Source organism: Nyctereutes procyonoides, unplaced genomic scaffold (assembly GCF_905146905.1).
Source record: "Nyctereutes procyonoides isolate TBG_1078 unplaced genomic scaffold, NYPRO_anot_genome, whole genome shotgun sequence".
NCBI lineage: Eukaryota > Metazoa > Chordata > Mammalia > Carnivora > Canidae > Nyctereutes > Nyctereutes procyonoides.
The window spans coordinates 18,063,970-18,084,302 of NW_026575044.1; the positions used below are offsets into that span (position 1 = coordinate 18,063,970).

A 20,333-nucleotide genomic window follows, 5' to 3' on the forward strand; every position below is an offset into this window, starting at 1 on the left:
AAGAATTATGCCTTCTCCTAGTTTTTTTTTTTTCAACAGCTTCTTCAGCTAATTTGTTTAATATGTTAATTAGTGACATTTTCTTTGTTCATGACACATGGAAATAAGTTACACTTATTTAGTGTGTTATTAAGCACAAAGGATTTTTCTTTCTGATACATTTTAAGCTAAATAATCTTAGGCCTTCCATTTAAGAAGAAATGGAAATGTGGGAAGCACACTACTAAATTAGAGACAGGATGTATACGTAGAATACAGGTAGCTGATCTAAAACCTTCCATTCTTAAAAGACTTAAGAGAAAAAAGGCAGATATCAGGATTTGGGAAATTTAAGAAAGATGTTAAGTGTATTAGAGAGGGAGGCTTATTTGTTAGAGGTTGTGTTTTCAATGGGGCTGCCTTGGGTGCTTTTTTTTAGATTCACACTAGAGTTCTTACATATGTAATAAGGTTCCAGGCATACTTCTTTGGATTTGAGAATTTATTACAAACTGAGACTAGATTAAACTATTTGACTTGTATCTAATCACGTCACCACCATACAGTAAGTAAGTTGTATTTTGCCAGATAATAAAAACTGGGTTTTCAGGCAAACTATGCTGTTTTTATCATAGTACTCCAAGGTTCTTAGGCCTCCATGTGCCTCTGTGGTAGAAACTCAACCTGTTAATAGTATCTCTCTGGTTATATGCTATATACATACTATATATATATATATATATATATATATATACACACACACACACACACAACCATATATACATATATATACACACACACAAATACAGTATGTATATATGCAGTAGATCTCTGATTACTTTTCTGAAAGATCCATATGTTTTAAACATTGGCTAAGTGATTTTACTAGAACCCTAGGTATGTTTTTCTTTTTATTAAATAGTGAAACTCTGTGTCCTTCCCTGTTCAGGTATCAGTGTTACAAAGAGTTGGCTGTCCTGGAGATCACTTCTTCCTTTTAAACCATATTCTTCGATGCCCGGCTGGTGTTAGTAAATGGGCTGTTCCTTTCATACAGGTATGTTGAATGGTCTGATTTTGAGTGGGATGAGAGAGATTTTGTTAAATATTTGTCCTAAAGAAAGAATTTTTTCCCTTTAAAAAGCTATTTAAAAATATTGACCTTTAAAATAGAATTCTTAAAATATTATAGTATATGTTTTATGTATTCACAGGAGTTTTTATGCTGAAACTTCTTGGGCCATCCATAATTGATGACATTAAGATAGAATTGCAAAAGTTTCCTTGTAGTCTGGCTTGGTAGATTGAGTAGTATTTAATTGTGGAAAATTTCTGTGCAGGAAGACTCATTAGGCTTTTTTTTTTTTTTTTGTAATATTCAACATAGCTTCCTAAATCAGTCCACCTCACACCACAGTTGGTATAGGCAAAACAGAAACCATGAGCATCTCAGAGTTCTTTAATGCTTGCAGAGATCCATATCTGTGCAATCAGCTCTCATATAATCACCTTCAGTGCTGATTATATGATTTACGGTTTCTCCTCTCTGCTGCTTGCTTTTGAGTGGTTTTGTTACTCACAGAGACCACTCAGATGGGTGGAAGCCAGTGTGTGCTGGGTTCAACTTCTGCACATTACCTTTTCTTAAGTATTTCTGGTGGTGAGAAGTTTGAATCTTTTTAGGTGGGCAGAGGATTTTTTTATTTTGTTTTGTTTTGTCTTTGGATGAAAAGAGCAGTATTGTTCTTCGTCCTATATGGTTACAGTGGTTGAAGCAAACTGTTCAACTAGTGCTGCTCTGTGAGTCCAGTCAAATCAGTACTACCATGTAACCTATGAGCTGTGCTCTCAATCTTATGGATTAGGTCTCACTTCCATCTTTGTTTTTTGTAATAGCTCCCTTTGTCAGAATGCTGGTGAACTAAGATGATGGATACTTGGGTTGTCGGTTTTCTACAGTATGCCTTTTCCTTTTCTGATTTCAGATCAAAGTGTTGAATAACCCATCAGGGGTCTTTCATTTTATGCAGTCCCTTGCCCTGCTAATGTCTCCTGTCAAGTAAGTGTGGAAGAGCTTTATGAAGTAGAAATTGAAATGCTTCTTTCTACCAAAGGATTGGCTTCCTAAACTACCCAGATCCAAATAACTGCTAAGGGAAGTGTCAGCATTCCATAATTTAATATTGTGGATTTTCCTTGGGCTGGATACCCTTTGTCCCCAGATGACCTTATTAACTGCTTATTTATAAAGTTATACTTTTTTTTGGACCCCCCTTTTTAGTGGGTTTGCCTCTCCTGTCATATATGTCATTATGAAACATGCCGTGGAGAGACAAGAAAGACCATCTTTTCCTTAGAAGAAGAGATGTAGTAGAGAGGGGAAGAAGTACAGAGATCCGAGTGCCAACACATGAAGCTGCGATTGGCATACTAGCACTGAGGAGATTGAAGGAAGGAGGGTGGAACAGTGACAGAAGGTTTCCAGTGCGTGAGCTGGGTTGCAAGAATGATGTAGATCTCAGTAGGAGAAGGAGCAGGCAGGGCACTGTTGATGGGGAGAAGAGGCAGGGGCCCAAAGTACAGGTACAGATGGCTGCAGGAGGAGACAGGTAGGAGATCAGCTTGGCTGCAGTGAAGGACTGCATGGGAGACGGTCATATAGTAGAATAACCATAGCGACTTGGATTATAGACGGTTCTGACATTGAGACAGAGGGATCCAGATTTGATATGGTCTGGCTCTGGTAGCAGGTAAGGGCTTTTGAACAAAGGTAAGTATTGTATCAAAGAAGGTTAGGATTGAGTAGAGGCAGGAGAAGATGTGCTTCTGCTTCGTTGACTTACAGTTAGAGACTTCTGGCTCTCCTGGCTCTGGATCCCAGCTCATCATCGAGAGGACATTTATTTTTTATTTTTTTTAAATTTTTATTTTTTTATGATAGTCACAGAGAGAGAGAGAGAGGGGCAGAGACATAGGCAGAGGGAGAAGCAGGCTCCATGCACCGGGAGCCCGATGTGGGATTCGATCCCGGGTCTCCAGGATCGCGCCCTGGGCCAAAGGCAGGCGCCAAACCGCTGCGCCACCTAGGGATCCCCATCGAGAGGACATTTAATTGGGGGAGAAGGCACAGTCTATGTGGGGTGACCGGCTCTTGGTCCTGGAAAGCCTGTCTGCCTTAGACCCTGCATTGGGGTCATGATTGGGGGAAAGAGGAGGAGGGGAACCTAAAAGTTATCTTCCCAGAAAAGGATTAAGTAGCAGACTAAATAAGGAACTTAGGGGAAAGTGTTGAGACAGAACTCTGTAGACGTCTGAGCCTGGGGGGCTGTGAGGGCACTGGCACCCTAACAGACTGGAAGGACAGAGAGGAGAGCCGTTTTATGAGGAGGAAAGTCTGAGGTCATTGAGGCACACAAGTGGACACATACGAGTGGCAGGTACCAGTGGACATTTGGAGTTTCAGGATTGGAGCTCTGTGGGTGGAAAGGGCAGCAGTGGACCTACAGAGCTGGAAGTTTTGGGAGAAAGTTCCTGTAACAAGAAGAAATGGATGAATTTTTTAGGGTCAGGCCAGAGGGGAAGGTACAGGGGGCCAAAAACCGTGTTGTGGTCCAAGAGAAGAAAGTTCTCTGGCTCCACCTGCTCATTGGGTCTAGCCACCACCTTGTGATGTCTGGCTGCGAAGACTTCTCTCCAGTTCCCTCTCTCTCTGCCTGGACTCAGGGGGCTTCTCCAACACGTGTTAGATAGGATTTGACATAAAAATGTTTTTGCCTTTGGAGGTACTCTTTTGCCCTAAATGAGCTTTTGAGTTTCCTGCAGATTATCCTTTTTAATTTGGTAAGGTTTGGTTCCTCAAAGCTGTGGATGTGGCAGTAAAAGTTTGTAAGCCTGGCTTGACTTGAGGTGCCGCAGAACCTGTATGTATTGAGGTCCCATAGTGTATGGGAGCTGTGCCAGCATAACCACTTCTCTGCAGTTAACTCATCACTACTAATTCAGAATGGTTGAGGTCTGCACACAATTTGTGAGGTTTTAGCCTCTTTGAGTCTTAGCCAGTTCTTATTTCTCATTTATTAATTTAAACCATTTGAAGATTGGGTGGATGGCTGACTCTTCTCTAGGGTGAGTAGATGACCCAGAGTGCCTGTATGTGGGCTCTTAAACATGTGATTGGTAAACATGTGATTGGTATGATTTCCGTTGTCTTTTAGGAATCGAGCAGAGTTCCTGTGCCACATGAAGCCCAGTGAGCAGAAACCATCCACCTTGGGGCCTGCATCTGGGACGTGGACTCTGGTAGATGAGGGAGGAGAAGAGGTAATGCGTCATGTTTACGTTATTTTAATTAATCATTGTCAGCTCCTCTTGTGTGCTGCGCATTGTTCTAAGCACTTTTCACATTGTCTTTCACTGACCTCTGCCCACAATCCCATGAGACGCATGTATTGGTCTGAGAAAACGGAGGTGCAGGGGATGAAGGATTTTTCCCAGGTCAGAAGGTCAGTGAATGGTGGAGCTTCTAGTGCCTGTGCTCTGAGCTAGTGTGTGCTGTGTTGTCACCCTTGTGTAGGATGTCTTCCTATTTAGCTGGGAGAATTTGAAACCTGGGAATATTTCCATATGGTGTAAAACTTCTATTAGGATTTTCTTTTATGAAGTCACAGGTCTGGGGCTTGAGGTCCCACCAGCAGGTAATGGGAGCCTGTGGAATAAAGGGCGGGAGCTTCCCAAGGTCTTCCTTTATCTGTTACAAATACTTCTTACCCAGATCTTCTCATTTGCAAGGTAGAAGATGGTTCTTTATTCATGGTAAGAATCGAATGATCAAAATCCAATTTCTCAAGGTAGTGCTTATTGATGTTTCTTTCTGCTATGCATAGGGAATTTCCTCCAGCTGGTTATCTGCCTTAGTGCTTTCTTAAGCTCCGCATCCTGATGTGATGCGCTGTGCGGGGTGGCCAGGGGCCAGATTTACTAAGACTCTCTTTAAAAGAAGTTGATGGCTAGCAGCAGACAGTTCACAGAATGACAGCCATGGCAGCTGTGGGGATCACGTCTGTGTATTTAACTGAATGCTCATTCAGAAACGGGGAGCCCCTTCACAACTCACTTGACTCTTCAGACATCTCTTCTAGAGATTCACCAGTCACCTTGAAGAGAGCTTCCCAGGAGCTGGTGCAAACTGGTCTTTCCAAGATTGTGGTGGGACAAGTATTTTCCCCCCAAGAATGTTCTCCCCTGAAAAAGAAGTCTTTTCTCTGTGGGATTTCCTACGTTTACTCCCAGAGGCAGATAATGGTTGGGAACTCCCCAGTGGTGCCTGGTTCCTGGCTAGCACACCCTGACTGCTGAGTGAATTCAAGAACTTGTGACATAGACGAGAATGTTGGGAGTGCTGTTAACTCAGGAAAGGCTGTGGGGAGGAAGGCCTCCTGGATTATCCACATCAGTGGTTGCTAGCCAGCTGTATATTGGAACTGCCTGGGCAATTTAAAAATCTTTCCCAGGCCCATGCCCAGACATTCAGATGTGTGACAGCCTCCCTGGTGATTCTCATGTGCAGCTAGAGTGGAGAGCTACTTACTGCTCTAGGTAGAGTTTCTGAGGCTTGTTTGTTAGCCATTTAGGACCTAAAATAGGGTGGGAGTGGGGGAATGAGTGGCTTGGGAAATGATGAATGAATTACATTAGTCTTGTGTTGAAATTGAGGTGATACATTCTTCAGGATCTCTGGATCTTTTTATAACATTCCCTTTTGAATGTAACATATTTTAGGACAAAAACCAGCTTAATTTCTAAGATGACTTCAGTCTTCTGTATCAAAAAACCCCAAAGGTTTCCCCTATATAATCTCTATGTAATGGCCTACAAGCCTCTCCTGCTTTAGCAAATTGACAACAGAACTTCAGTTATCTATAGTAAATGCAAATAACTTTGCCATAAGGCAGTTGAGTATTACAGTAGACCTTGATTTGGGGGCAAGAGACTTGTAGCTAAAATAATTTGGAGTCAGTATGTGGTTCTTTAATTGATGTCAAAGCAATTTCAGCCACAGAAGAATGCATATGACCCAGATGCACATAAAATTGTGCTTGTAATTTGGGGGTTTTACAGCCCATTTATAAATCTGATAGGAAGAGGAAAACTCCATGAAGACATATGTACCATGTACCACTTGTATCTGTGATAATTTAGCTCTTGTAACTCTAGACCGTGGTGCATTCTGGTGAAATCAGCCGACACAGTTTTGCATTTTTTCCCCTTAGGATGAAGATCCTGAGACCAGTTGGCTTCTCCTTAATGAAGATGACTTGGTTATCCTTTTATCACAGTTTCCGTTCCATGAACTCTTTCAGCATCTTCTTGGGTTTAAAGCAAAAGGTAGACTGATTTCTTTTATCATGTGTTAAATAGGATAGTGGCAAGCTCAGCACAGGAACTCAGCGTCTAGCCTTCCATCTCGGGCAGGTTCCTGATTCAGGTTCCCCCATACCTGGCCATACCATGCAAACATGGTTGCATCAGATGTCAGTGAGATTCCCTTCTTTTCTCTTGTCCTTATAATTTCCCACCTAGTGCTGAAATGCAGAAAGGTCAGCTAGCTTGCACATTGTCCAGCTTTTTTTTTTTTTTTTTTAAAGATTTTGTTTATTTCAGAGAGGGAGAGAGAATGCACATGTGCAGGAGCAGGGGAAAGGGCAAAAGGAGAGGGGGAGGGACAAGCAGACTCTGTGAAGCAGGGAGCTCAACATGGGGCTTGATCCCGGGACTCCGAGATCATGACCTGAGCCGAAGGCAGATACTTAACTGATTGAGCCACCCAGGCACACCCCTACTTTGCTCAGCTTTAATATATTGTTTTCATTTTGCATTTTGTCTCAGGTTTTCCATTTCATATTGGCAGAGGAGCCAGAGCAATGGAGATTGTTAAATTTTCTCTGCCACAGCTTTGTTACCTCATTGGGGTATTTGTACCCATGTCCTTCGGTGTGTTTTCATATAATTACGATTTCTTCCTTTTCTCCGATTAACTTCTAGGTGATTATTCACCTGAAACAACAAGACCTCAAGAGATGATGAAAATTTTTGCCTTTGCTAACTCACTAGTGGAGCTTCTGGCTGTGGGGTTAGAAACCTTTAATAGAGCACGCTACAGGCAGTTTGTGAAACGAATTGGTTATATGATCAGGTAATACTACTGTTGGTACATCTGTTTGTATCTGCCTTCCCCTGGGTCAGACACTTACACTGTGAAATTGAGATGATGGACATTTCAGTGTATGCTTCAGGTCTGATTTATCATAAAAGTAAGAATTTTTTTTTTCACCATCTGACAGATAGGAATTCCATAAATGCTTCCAGTCAGAATATGTGGTTAATTACATCAAATTTAACTAATTTGCTAGGTAATTATCCTTGGAGTCAGGGTCCTCAAAGCAGTTGCTGGGTTGAACTTGGCCAGAGAAACTCAACTCTGTAAAGGAAAATGAAGCCTCTTTGAAGCGTTTTTCCTTTTCCTGTGCTCTCTGTTTTCTTCTGCCTTCTCGTTTTGCCTGGGAATTGTCACTTAGCTGTGGAAGATCGGCAGTAGCTCTTTTGTGTCATTGTTTCCCTCTTGCCGCTCTTATTTATTCCTATTCTGATTTTCTGGTAAATACCATTTAAAGAAAGTTGCAAAGACTTCCGTCAGTGGCCACTGTATTTGAACTGGGGAAAGCATCACCATTTATTTGATTGAAAAATGGATTTATGCTTTTATTTCCAAGTATGAGTAAATTTGGAGAACATGTACTGCTTTTCATTGAAGAATTGATTTTATATCCCCTTTTCTGCATCATTAAATTTTCTGTCTTTCCTGTCATTCCCTACAGCATATCAGTATGCTGTTATTTCTTCTAATCTCCCTTCTCTCCAAAAAAACCCTCTAAAACCTCTCCCCTTCTCCAGTTATGTTTCTAAAACAAAATGGATTCTAATTAGTTTATTTTCAATGTGTATCCATGTACTTTGTAAAGACAGGTAAATGATTATAGGATGCCCTGCAAGGCTGGGGGGTGACTTTTAATATCTTAAGAAAGCATTCAGTAGAGGATAATGAAAACAAGATGATGGAAGGAAGGATGGCTGATTGAAGAGTAATTTCTTAAGAGCTAAAAGCCCATATACTTCTTATCAGAAGTCAGACGTTTATTCTCTGATACTGCTCGGTAGATAAGGTAAAATCTGTCCTTGGGTTTGTAGATGTGATACAGGATCAATTGTTCACTAAATGCCAGGTGTGTACCTCCTCGTTTTATTCTCCCAATAACTCTGTAGGAAAGACATTGTTATTTATTGCTTTAAGGTCACCTATTCACTCTTTATAATATTTGTGTAAATATTTACAGCTGATGATTATAATATAGTATGACTATTCTTTCTTTGTTTTCCATCTGCTTTCTTTGTATCTATCACAGATTCTTCATCTTTTTTTTTTTTAAGATCTTATTTATTCATGAGAGACAGAGAGAGAGAGACAGAGAGAGAGGCAGAGGCAGAAACACAGGCAGAGGGAGAAGCAGGCTCCATGCAGGGAGCCTGACGCGGGACTCAATCCTGGGTCTCCAGGATCCCACCCAGGGCTGAAGGTGGCGCTAAACCACTGAGCCACCCGGCTGCCCACAGATTCTTCTCATACCTTCCAGTTGTAGAACAGTTTTCTACAAGGTCTCTTTTCTTCAGGTCATCTATCAGTTCTAGTTTTTTCCCTCCATTCTTGTGTGAACTCTCCACAGTCAGGCTTTCCCCCTTATACTCCCCAGCCAGTTCTTAAGAATGAAAGTTGCTAATGATCTCTGTTCTACTGATCCAGCGGCCAGTTCTGAGTCTTCCTCCTCCTTTACATCTCTCCCACAGTTTACATAGCTTTCTCAGAGTTGCCCACTTTCCCCTTAAAACATTTTGTTGGCTTGATTTCTAGGATCCCACATTCTCCTGGTTCCTCCTCCACTTCCTTGATGGCTCATTTTCTGCCTCCTTGGTTATATTCATCCTCACTCCCAAACATCTTGAGGTCAGAGCATCTCAGGGCTCAGTTCCTGGACCTCTTCTCTCCATCTAAACTTGCTCTTGGGACCTCATCCATTCTCATGTCTTTAAATATCATCTAAATACTGTTACGATTCTCAGAGTTCTATTTCCAGCCCAGGCTTCTCTCTTAAGCTTGTAAGTCCAGCTGCCAACTCAGCACCTCCACTTGCATGACTCACAAACATCATAGTATTAATACACCCAACAGACCTCCCTCACTTCACCTCCCAAACTACTCCTCCATGGCCTTCCCAATTTCAGTAGGTGGCAGCTTTATTCTTCTGGTTGCTCGTGCCAGAATGCTTGTTGTCACCCTGACTTTTTTACACCCCACATCCAGTGTAACAGCCAATTCTGTCATTTCTACCTTCAAAATACCATCTGTCATCAAATCCGAGATGCCACCAATTCTGAAGATGCATTTTGTGTGCCTCTAAGAAAGAAAACTACCAAAATAAGACATGTTATCAGTTTAATATACATTCCAGTTGCAGGGGTTAGTGTGTGAAAGGTGTGCATCCTTTTGAACTAATGAAATGTGCCATTTCCAGAATCCAGCTGCTTCTCCTCGCCTTCACTGCTACTACCCTAGTTCACGCTCAGGTATTTCTCCCTGATTATAATAGCCTTCCGACTTATCTTCCTGCTGTTGCCCTGACTCTCCCCTCAGCTTATTCTCACAACAGCCAGTGTTGCCTATAAAGATAAGACAGCAGCCCATGTCATCCTCTGGCTCCCAGTCTTATTCAGAGTGAAAGTGTTCACAGTGCCCTGGTCGTCATGGTCTAGTTTCCTGTCACTTTCCTGATTTCCTCTCTAGCCAGTCTCCATCTCACTTAGCTTGCTTTCAGGTGCTGGCTGCCTTGCTATTCGTCCAACCTCCTGAACACGCCTTCGAGCCTTCACACTGCTTGTTTCCCCGTGACCTCTTCCAGTCCTTGCTTCCATGCCCCTCTTCAGTGAGGCCTTCTTTGCTCCCAGCCAGCTCCTTTACTCTGGCCAGCTCCAGAGAAACCTTAGGCCCCTCCCCTACTTATTTTCCTCATCGTCACTTATAACCACGTGACAGACTATATTTTTCACTTTATTTTGTTTTTTGACTGTTTGCTCTCCACTAAATGTAAGCCACATGAGGGTAGGGTTTGTCCCCCACTGAATTCTCTGTAGAGCCTAGAAGATAGTAGGTGTTCAATAAATATGTATTGAATAAATGAGTGCTTCAAATATAATATAAAGGTGCCAGGGTTGAGCGTATTAACGAAAAATGTCGTATTGCCTTTCCTCCTGCTCAGGATGACCCTGGGTTATGTGAGCGATCATTGGGCACAGTTTGTGAGCTACAACCGAGGCCTGGGTCTGGCCCAGCAGCCCTATTCTCTGGAGAAACTACAGGTTGAATTTGATGAGCTGTTTTTGAGAGCTGTCCTACATGTGCTGAAAGCCAAAAGGTAAGATGTATGATGAAAATTGTTGAGAAGTGGCTCCTGGCTAGTGAGAAAGATTGGTGTGAAAGTCACTGACCACAGTACATCTCTTACAATAATATCTAAGTGTTATTTCATCTATTTCTTATCTTGGGCAAATTCATGGTCTTTAGTTTCCTTCTTGTAGTGGTGACTGAAATGCTGTCTTTTTAAGGTTTCTTTCAATCTTAAAATAACCTCATTCTGATAGCTTAGTTTTGCCACCCTGCACTTTTGGGTGAACAAGGGATGAATTCTGCTGCATGCTCACCTCAGTACCTGAATGAGGCAGGGTAGGTGCTCAGTGCACAGTATAAATGGTTTGCCCATTTTATTGTTCAAGTTGTCTTACTGTAAGGGTTTCAAGATCTAGGCTTCTTGTGAGTCCTGGTCCCCGTCTTGGTTGTGTAAATGCTGTCTTCTGATCATTTGTCTTTGTTGCTGCTTATAGCCTCAGTTATACTGGAGGCAGAGGCAGGGGCCCAGTGGTGCCTCCTGTACTGTCTTCACTGAGCTTCTGGCTGCGTGTAGGGCAAGTTCTGCCAAGCTTTGTGCCCTCTGCTAGCAGAGGTTTGCTGGCCTCCAGCCCCACTCACAAACTGCCAGCTCTTCCCCACCTTTGCCTTCCTCTGAGTTGTTTGCTCCCTCTTGCCATGGGTCTCTTAGTTCCAGCCCTTTATTTGTTGTGCGCTGTGTAGTGGCTTTAAGTCTTGCCTGCTGTTTACTGTCAACTTGGGCCAGTCATCTCATATTTTTCTTCTCATTATCTTCATTTATAAAATAGGGATGAGGCACCTAGGTGGCTCAGTGGTTGAGGGTCTGCCTTTAGCTCAGGTCCTGGGATCAAGTCACGCATTGGGCTCCATGCAGAGAGCCTGCTTCTCCCTCTGCCTATGTCTGTGCCTCTCTCTCTATGTCTTTCATGAATAAATAAATAAAATCTTAAAAAAAAAATAAAATGGTGTTGATGGGAATGATTTTGTCCATTCCATTGACCTCATGAGTATGTTAGCAGGATGAATGCAGTAATATATATGCAAGTACTTTCTAAACCATGAAGGGCTTTTTACATATAAGTGGTGGTGGTTCTTTTGTGGTTTCAGAGGAAGAATAGAATAACTGCTTGCTTTGAGAAATATCAGAACTCCTTAACTAAATCTTAAACACTTTAGGTACTCAGAAGGCATGGGTCTAAAATAAATAGAACTTGGGCTTAGAAGTTTATCTTTAGACTTTTTGTTACACATTCTGTGTTGTCCATAAATTTGGCAGTCTAATGAGGTACACCAGCTCTTGTGCAGACCCCTGCCAGAGAGTCAGGAGTGGTCGGCCAGCTCTGGTCTCCTTTTACTTGTCCTTGTGGCTGCTCAGCAGAGATGGAAAGCTCTCACTGTGGTTACCAGCTCTTAGAGTTTGAGCTGTGGACACTCCCGTAGCATCATACACACATCATTCACAAAGATGATAATCATCTTACACTTTAAAATATTGAGACTGTTATTCTTAGTGTGATTTATTTCAGGAAAGAAATTTTATCAGAATCAGATACTCAAAGCCATGAAATTTAAATTTATTTGGCATTCCAGTAGAAATTTCTGACAGTGGTTATCCCCCAGCCTAAAGCAAAACAAAACCAAAAGATGGCAAAAACTTAAGGCAGACTTATTGCATATCTGCCATACAGAGAATTTGGTAGCCTGAAATACACAATCCTGTGACATTACTTTTAAGGCCTCTGCAATTTCCCCTCATTGTTTTGGGATAAATTATACAACAGTGTCAGATCCTATGGGAGGTGTTAGGATAATTAATAAGAAGCTTGGCCCACCTGAACTTATAGTTTCTTCAACCCTTGCTCAGGAGTCTTGCTTTTGCTTTTCAGAATCCAGGTCAGTGGCGGTTTGGGCCACCAGCAGCCTCATGGCCTATAGATGTGGGTCAGGCATGTGCTGTTCATTCCTTTTTCTCTTTCTCTTAAAAAGCTTTGTTTATAATCAGTCAATTTGTAGCTTTGCCCAAAATATAGCAATAGTTTTGAGTGCCTCCTTGTTTTTTTAAAGGTTTTTTTTTTTTTTAAGGTTTTATTTATTTGAGAGTGAGAGAGAGAGAGAATGTGAGCAGAGGGAGGGACAGAGGAAGAGGGAGAAGCAGACTCCCGATGAGTAGGGAGCCTGATGTGGAACTCCATCCCAAGACCCCAGGATCATGACCTAAGTGGAAGGCAGACACTTAACTGACTGAGCCACCCAGGCACTCCACAAGATTTTTTTGAGATAGAATTCATGTAACAAAATTTTAATGAACATTTACTGAGTGTTGATTGTTTTCAAGATATTGGTTTAGGTAGTGGATAATTAAAATACGAGACTTTATACATTGTGGTTTATTCAAAGATGAACAAAACCTGTTTTCTTGCTCTCAAATTGTTGTGGTGTATGTGTGTATGTAAATTACAGCAGCTTGAGGCATTTCTCACTGTGTGATTTAAGGAGCACATGAGTCTGAGTCAACCAGGGTAACTAGAACATGCAAATCTTGGGCCCCAGCTGTGACCTACAAAATAAGGATCTCTGTAGGCAGGCCTTGGAGTCTGCATTTTCCACAAAGTCTCCTTGTGATTTTTCTGCCTACTCCAGTGTGAGAACCACCAGTCGAGGTTATGATATTGCCAAAGTCAGGCATGGATGGAACTCTGGAATAGTGCTGAGGAGGAAATCAGGAGGGCTTCACAAATGGGGGAATGGCAGCTTGGAGCCAGGCTTGTCCAGGCTCAGTCTAATACTCTGAACTCAGCGAGGGCTCTGGTTAGAAACGTGGGTCTGAGCTATATAGTGGAAGCGTTTGAACTTGCGGCTGAGGAGTTTGAATTTCATTTGACGATGAGTAGGGATTCCCTGGAAGGTTTTTGATTCTCCTCCCACTCATTGCACTTGTGTCAGTGTGCACACATAACCTGCACATATGCTCAGACACATATATATCCACATCTAAGCATCTCTCTTATCTCCCAGGTCTTAAAAGTCTTTGGTTCAAAACACAGCTCTGTCTCTCACTACCCTTTCTGTGCCTTAGTATCTTTATGTGTAAGTTGGGGATAGTCTCAATAATAAAACTTGCCTTGGTTTTAGCGAGGGGGGAGTGAGATGGTTTCTTTGGCAGGGTGATTAGAACAGTACCTGGCACAGACTAAGTGCTTTGTGAGTATTGTTACTGTTACCCATTCTTGAGGTGTTGATGGCTGTAGCTGGTTAGAAAAATTGCTGTTAGAAAAATTGTGATTTAAGAACCTTTTTCCCTACCAAAGCAGGTCTTGCTTGCTTTCTCAGTGTGGTGAAGTTGACTGATATATGAAATTATTCCTACTCTTTAAAACATGCAGACTTGGCATTTGGCTGTTTATGTCAGAGATGCCCTTTGGAACGCTGTCCGTCCAGATGCTCTGGAAGCTCTTCTACCTCATGCACCAGGTGGAGAGTGGGAATCTGGAGAAGCTCTGCATCACTCTCCTGCCTGCTGAGTGCAAGAAGCAGCTCCAAGGTACAGCCTGGTCAAAACGTGTAGCACAGATCTTTTCCTACCCTGTGGCCTTTGCTTTCATGGCTTTATTCTTTCTATTTTTGGAAGGACTAAGAGAATATTTTACTCACATACTCATATGTAATAATTTTAAAATTCAAAAGACTGCTTTATTGTTTTGACATATTAGAATGATAATTCCTGTTTTCATTATTCATGAAATGCTCTGGGTAGTAACTTGTTATGATCCCAATTCAGGATCAGGAAATGAAAATTGGGTTGTAAATGCCTCCATGGAGTTATTTTGAAAGTATAGGACATTTGATGGACTACCTTTGATTTCTCAGATGTAAACACATGGAAAGAAGTATAGGCTTATTGTCTTCCTGCTCTGACAGTTCCATCAGGGGAATGTTTTTTAAGCAGACTTTTTTTTTTTCTAATGTTTTTTTCTATAACTGCCTTTGTGACATTTAGTTTTCTGTCACTGTCACAAAGCCGTTTGTCAGTAGTGCCCTCTAGTGACAAAATGTAATATTGCTTACACCTCATCCTACTGTGTACCACATTTAGCAGTATTGCAGTCATGGTCATAATTAATTTCTTGCCCCAAATTTTCATTTATAAGAAAATATCTTTTGCTTGAAATGAATGCTGTGTTTGTGCTGAATGTTTCGCTAGTCCTAGCAGTTTTCATTAGTCAGGTCATCATTCATTTGGCTGACAGTTACCACGTTGTTTCAGGTGTGCCTTTGAAGGTGCTTTTCCTGGTGACAAAACCCTTTACCAGTCACTCGTGTCACTTAATCTTCAACAACCTTTTAAGGCAGATGAAGAAACTGAGAATTGGGGGTGCTAAGTGTCACATCTGAGGTTACATTATACTAAAGTTGGAATTTCATCTGGTCCCTTTCTTTTTCCCTGAAGCCTGTAGAAATCCATTCTGGAACAAAGAATCTTAAATATTTCTAAATATCTTTTAATTTTATATTTTCTTTCTCTCTGGAAGAATGATTAAAAGTGATATATATTCATTGTTTCCCTATTTTAATTTTCTTGCCCTAAACTTGCAGACCCAGAACATTTTGTGAATTTCGAGAAGTGTCTTTCTTCCATGAATAGCTCAGAAGAAATATGCCTTCTGACTACATTTGCTCAGATGGCTCAGGCCAGAAGAACCAATGTGGATGAAGACTTCATAAAAATTATTGTTCTGGAGATATATGAGGTTAGAATAATAAGTTTTAGAAATCAGCTAAAAATGTTTTCTTTTGGATTATTCGTGCATTGATTCTTTTCGGATTGCTTTAAAAAAAGTGACTAACTTTTGTATTGTCTGCACTTTGGGAGGAGATGGAGAATCAAAGGAATTCAGTTTGCTATAAGGAATATTGAAAATATGAATCATACTCATTTCGTTTCCCTCTACTATCTCGTGACATTTGCTGCATGAGTTTTGGTGAGGAGTAGACAGTCTGGCACAGCCTGACACTTGGAGTTTTAACACTGTCTGTTGTCCTTCCACCCCACAACACTGCTAATAACATGGAAGCCTGGCTTTTAAGCCAGTTTATTTATTTATTTTTAAAAATATTTTATTTATTTAGAGTGCAAGTGGGGGTTGGGGAGAAGGAGAGAATCCGAAGCAGATTCCCCAATGAGCATGGAGCCCAATTCAGGGCTCGATCCCACAACACTAAGACCATGGTCTAAGCCAAAACCAAGAATCTGACACCTGACTGGGCCACCCAGGTACCCCTTCCAAGCCAGTTTAATGAGATGGTGGAAAGAAGACTGACACTACAGCTAGAAGACTTGCATTTTTTTTCTTTGCTAGTAATTGCCCATCTCATAGCTGAAAAGGCACCCCACCATTCTGGGCTTAGCTCCCTCAGCTATAAAATGATAGGCTGGGATCAGATCTTTGCCTTCACCTTCTCACTGAGCCATCTGTAACAGAGAAAGAGAGTAGATTCTGGACCCCTGCATGTCTAGAGACATAATCCAAAGTGGTTATCAGGATTTTTATTTGAGTTTTGTATATTTAAAAAGATGCATATTTTCCATGTAGGCTGTCATTTATCTGTTTGTCTTCATTAAAAAATATTTCTTCCAAACTATTCAAGTAAACTGAAATAAAATTACATTTGAGGAAGATTCCCTGAATTTATTACCTTCTCCCTAATACTGTGGTTTGAGAATGATAGAACTGGATGATATAAAGTTCTTTTCCAGGGTCAAACACTAGGCTGTTCCTCTACTTGTATTTTGTACTCACAGTTAAGGCCTAAATGGATCTGGAATTCTAGACTTTCTTTATGCTATGAGATTATTGCAGGGGGTGGGAGGCAGGGCTATTTTCACACAGTAAGTGGTATTCTCAAGGTCTCTTGTGAAAGTAACATTTGTGCTTTTGAATGTTTTGAGAGTTTTGGCCAATACAGTAAAAATTGCATTGTGTATTACATTCAGATTCTGTGTGTGTGCGTGCATATGTGCATATAGTGTGAAATAGAAGCAATACTTAACCTTACGGAGATGCACCTTCACCTTTTTTGATTGTTATTTTTCTCTTCTATTCCCTTGTATTTTTTTTTTTAATGTTCTCCATTGACATCAGTGGATTGTAACTTATCCTTTGGAATACATTATTTAAGAGTAGCTGGTACACGTTGATATTTTAGAAGAGCTTGTCTTTGGAGATCTTAAATAAGATAAGATTTAAGGAGAGAATAGATATTTCTTTGAAATGCATTCTGATTTTCCTCATTTTAGCAATTTTTTCAATTTGAAAAAGTTTTTACACCAAGGTTTTTATAGTGAAAGGACAATTTTATTTTATTTTATTTTTTTAAAGATTTTATTTATTCATGAGAAACAGAGAGAGGCAGAGACATAGACAGAGAGGGAGAAGCAGGCTTTATGCAGGGAGCCCGATGGGGGACTTGACCTGGGGACCCCTGGATCACACCCTGAGCCAAAGGCATATGCTCAAACCACTGAGCCACCCAGGCATCCCAAAAGGACTATTTTATAGCCACAGAAAGACTTTGGGATATACTTCCTGTACTCGCACTTGAAGTCATTGTTACATAGTTGCTTCCTGTCTCCTCCTGACTCCTCAGGGTAGACAGTCCTCTGAAGGTCTGACATCTTTTGAACATGGTGTGATGTGAGGCTCCACGTGAGATTCTTTATTTGAAAAGAAAAGAATCCTTGAAAACATCGTAAGTGAATTATGGAACTTTGTTTTGACTGATAATTGACTGAAAGTGCCATCTCCACCTCCTCCCACTTTTAGGTATCTTATGTCACCCTGTCTACCAGAGAGACTTTTTCAAAGGTTGGTCGGGAGCTCTTAGGGGCCATCACAGCTGTTCACCCTGAGATAATTTCTATCCTTTTGGATCGAGTTCAAGAAACCATTGACCAGGTGGGAATGGTAAGGGCACTGTTTTGTTTGTTTGCTTTGCTTTTTTTTTGTTCTTTTAAATCCTACACCAATGGAGCAATGAGAAAAATAGGTTGTTGGACATGACTGAGGCACAGGTGCAAGCAGGGTGAAGAGAGAACATACTGTGTCCCGGGCTCTGCCATTTGTCACACCTGTGAACAGAAAGCTGGGATTGCTTCTCTTTAATCTCCTCCAAGTGACTTTCCCACCTGCCTCAATGACAGGTATTCCTTTTAATTGAAGTCTTCAGTTAACAATAGTTGACATTTCAAAGTTTGTTTGGCTCTCATAGTTTTTATATTTTATACTCAGAAGAAAACAACCCCAATTAAGAAGGTAGGCCCTATTTACATCAGCCAAAAGCAAAATTAAAAGTGGTAATTTAAATTGAACAGGACACATAGAGTGGATTTCTGTCATTTGTCACAATCCCTTTTGTAATCTTCATCAATGTTAAAAATAGCTGTATTGTGATATAATTCATATGGCATACAATTAATCTATTTAAAGCATGTAAGTCAATGGTTTTTAGTATATTCATAGAGTTGTGTCGTCATCACCACTCTCAGTTTTAGAACACTTTCATCACCTCGGAAAGAAACCATACATCCTTTTGCTGTCACATTCTGTCTTTCCATCCCCTCCAGCCCTAAGCCACCACTAATCTACCTTCTGCCTCTAGAGATTTGACTCTTCTTGACATTTTGTATAAATGGAGTCAGACAGTATGTGGTCTGTGGCTGACTTCTTTTACTTAGCGTAATGTTTTTCAGGTTCATTCATGGTGTAGACTGAGTCAGCACTTCATGCCTTTTAATGGCCAAATAATATTCCACTATGTGGATGTACCACATTAAAATACATATGCTTAATGAAGATTTTCTTCTTCATCTCTAAGAATGCTATAATGTGTGAGTTTTTCTAATGGCAGGTAGTCATGCATCATAACTTGAAAAGGAACAATTAAAGTTCTTTTCTGCTTGGTACTTGCAAAGGGCCCTTCCTCTTGTAGTCATTGCATTACTCCTATAGGATAGAGGACTGATGATAACTCTCATTGCTTCATCACATTCATAAGTGGGCAAATTCCAGTGAAAGATTCATTTATGAAACATAGATTTTTCTAAATGAAGAATAAATGATATGCTTTTCTTGGAGGAGTACATGGTACTTTATTTTACATTAAGAAATTGAATTGTGGCAAATTATGCACAACATAAAAATACCATTTTAACCCTTTTTAAGTTCAGTGACATGAATACATTCACACTGTTTTGCTGCCTACCATCACCATCATCCATCAACACAACTCTTTTCATCTTTTTTTTTTTTTAATATTTATTTATTTGAGAGAGGGATAGCAAGAGAGAGAGAGCACAAGCAGGAGGAAAAGGGCAAAGCAGGTTCCCCACTGAGCAGGGAGCCTAACATGGGTCTTGATCCCAGGACCCCAGGATCATGACCTGAGCCAAAGGCAGAAGCTTAACCAACTGAGCCACCCAGGCATCCCTCAACTCTTTTCATCTTGCAAAACTGAAACTCGGTACCGTTGAAACAGTAAGTCCCCATTCCCTCCATCCTCCACCCTCCAGCCCTGGCAACCAACATTCTGCTTTCTCTCTCTGTGAGTTTGACTATTCTAGGTACCTTATATAAGTGAAACTATACAGTATTTATCCTTCTGTGATTGGCTTATTTCGTTTAACATATTCTTGTCATGTTTATGCATGCCATAGCATGTGTCAGAATTTCCTTTTTAAGCTAGAATAATATTTTGTTTTATCTGGTCATATGTTGATGGGCACTCAGATTGCTTCTGCCTCTTGGCTACTGTGAGTAATGCAGCTCTGAACATAAGTATACAGCTCTCTGAGACCATGCTTTCAATTCTTATGGGTATATACCCAGAAGTAGAATTACTGGAAATAGGATAATTCTATTTTTCATTTTTTGAGGCATCAGCATACTGTTTTCCATAGTGGCAGTAGTCCTTTTTAAGAAAAGCATTGTATCCCACTGCAATATGATTATATTGAGATGAAAAGCCTTTTATATGCAATATACAGGAGCATGGTTTTGGTTGCTCAGTTTTGAGTAATTATCCAATAGAATGAGTCCCGAAGAAATATATGTAGGGGTCACAGGATTCTTTCCATTTGACTGAGCTCATCATCATTTTCTCCTAAGTGTTTTTCTGGCTTTGGCTACACTTATATTTTAACTTTGGTCGAGTAGTAAACTGCCCAGAGATACTTCATTGTAAAACTTGGGACCAGGGATCCCTGGGTGGCGCAGCGGTTTGGCGCCTGCCTTTGGCCCAGGGCGCGATCCTGGAGACCTGGGATCGAATCCCACATCAGGCTCCCGGTGCATGGAGCCTGCTTCTCCCTCTGCCTATGTCTCTGCCTCTCTCTCTCTCTCTCTCTCTCTCTCTCTCTCTCTTACTGTGACTATCATAAAAAAAAAAAAAAAAAAAAACTTGGGACCACAAGGTTTTAGAGCACATCTTCTAAAAGGTGCTTCCATTCTCTTTAAAACTGTGTTCTGTGAACTTGCTGACATCTTTGGAGGAACTTGTTCAAATGCTCTAGGCCTTTAGATGAATAGGATAGCTTTGAATATTTTTGTTGTCACCCTGGGATAATCAGGAATCAGACTAGCCCCCGGCCTGAGAATGATCTTTGGGCTCTACAATCTTCTAGTTTTCAAATGTTGAACCATTATTATTCCCTGGAATAAAAGCCACTTGATCATGGTGTAATATTCTTGATATATGTTGGTAGATTCAATTTGATAATATTTTTTGTTGGGTATTTTTGCATGTATATTTATGAGGGGTATTGATTTAT

General features: G+C 40.9%; 1 protein-coding gene across 1 annotated transcript in view; it reads left to right on the forward strand.

Moving 5' to 3' along the window:
• Window positions 1-20,333, forward strand: part of EPG5 (ectopic P-granules 5 autophagy tethering factor) — a 103,711-nt gene that overhangs the window by 15,796 nt on the left and 67,582 nt on the right. The window contains exons 5-13 of the mRNA XM_055323547.1: window positions 929-1,036; window positions 1,965-2,038; window positions 4,194-4,299; window positions 6,249-6,363; window positions 7,021-7,171; window positions 10,344-10,499; window positions 13,894-14,051; window positions 15,104-15,258; window positions 17,332-17,472. Coding sequence (XP_055179522.1) covers window positions 929-1,036; window positions 1,965-2,038; window positions 4,194-4,299; window positions 6,249-6,363; window positions 7,021-7,171; window positions 10,344-10,499; window positions 13,894-14,051; window positions 15,104-15,258; window positions 17,332-17,472 — 1,164 coding nt within the window. The remainder of the gene's footprint in view (window positions 1-928; window positions 1,037-1,964; window positions 2,039-4,193; window positions 4,300-6,248; window positions 6,364-7,020; window positions 7,172-10,343; window positions 10,500-13,893; window positions 14,052-15,103; window positions 15,259-17,331; window positions 17,473-20,333) is intronic.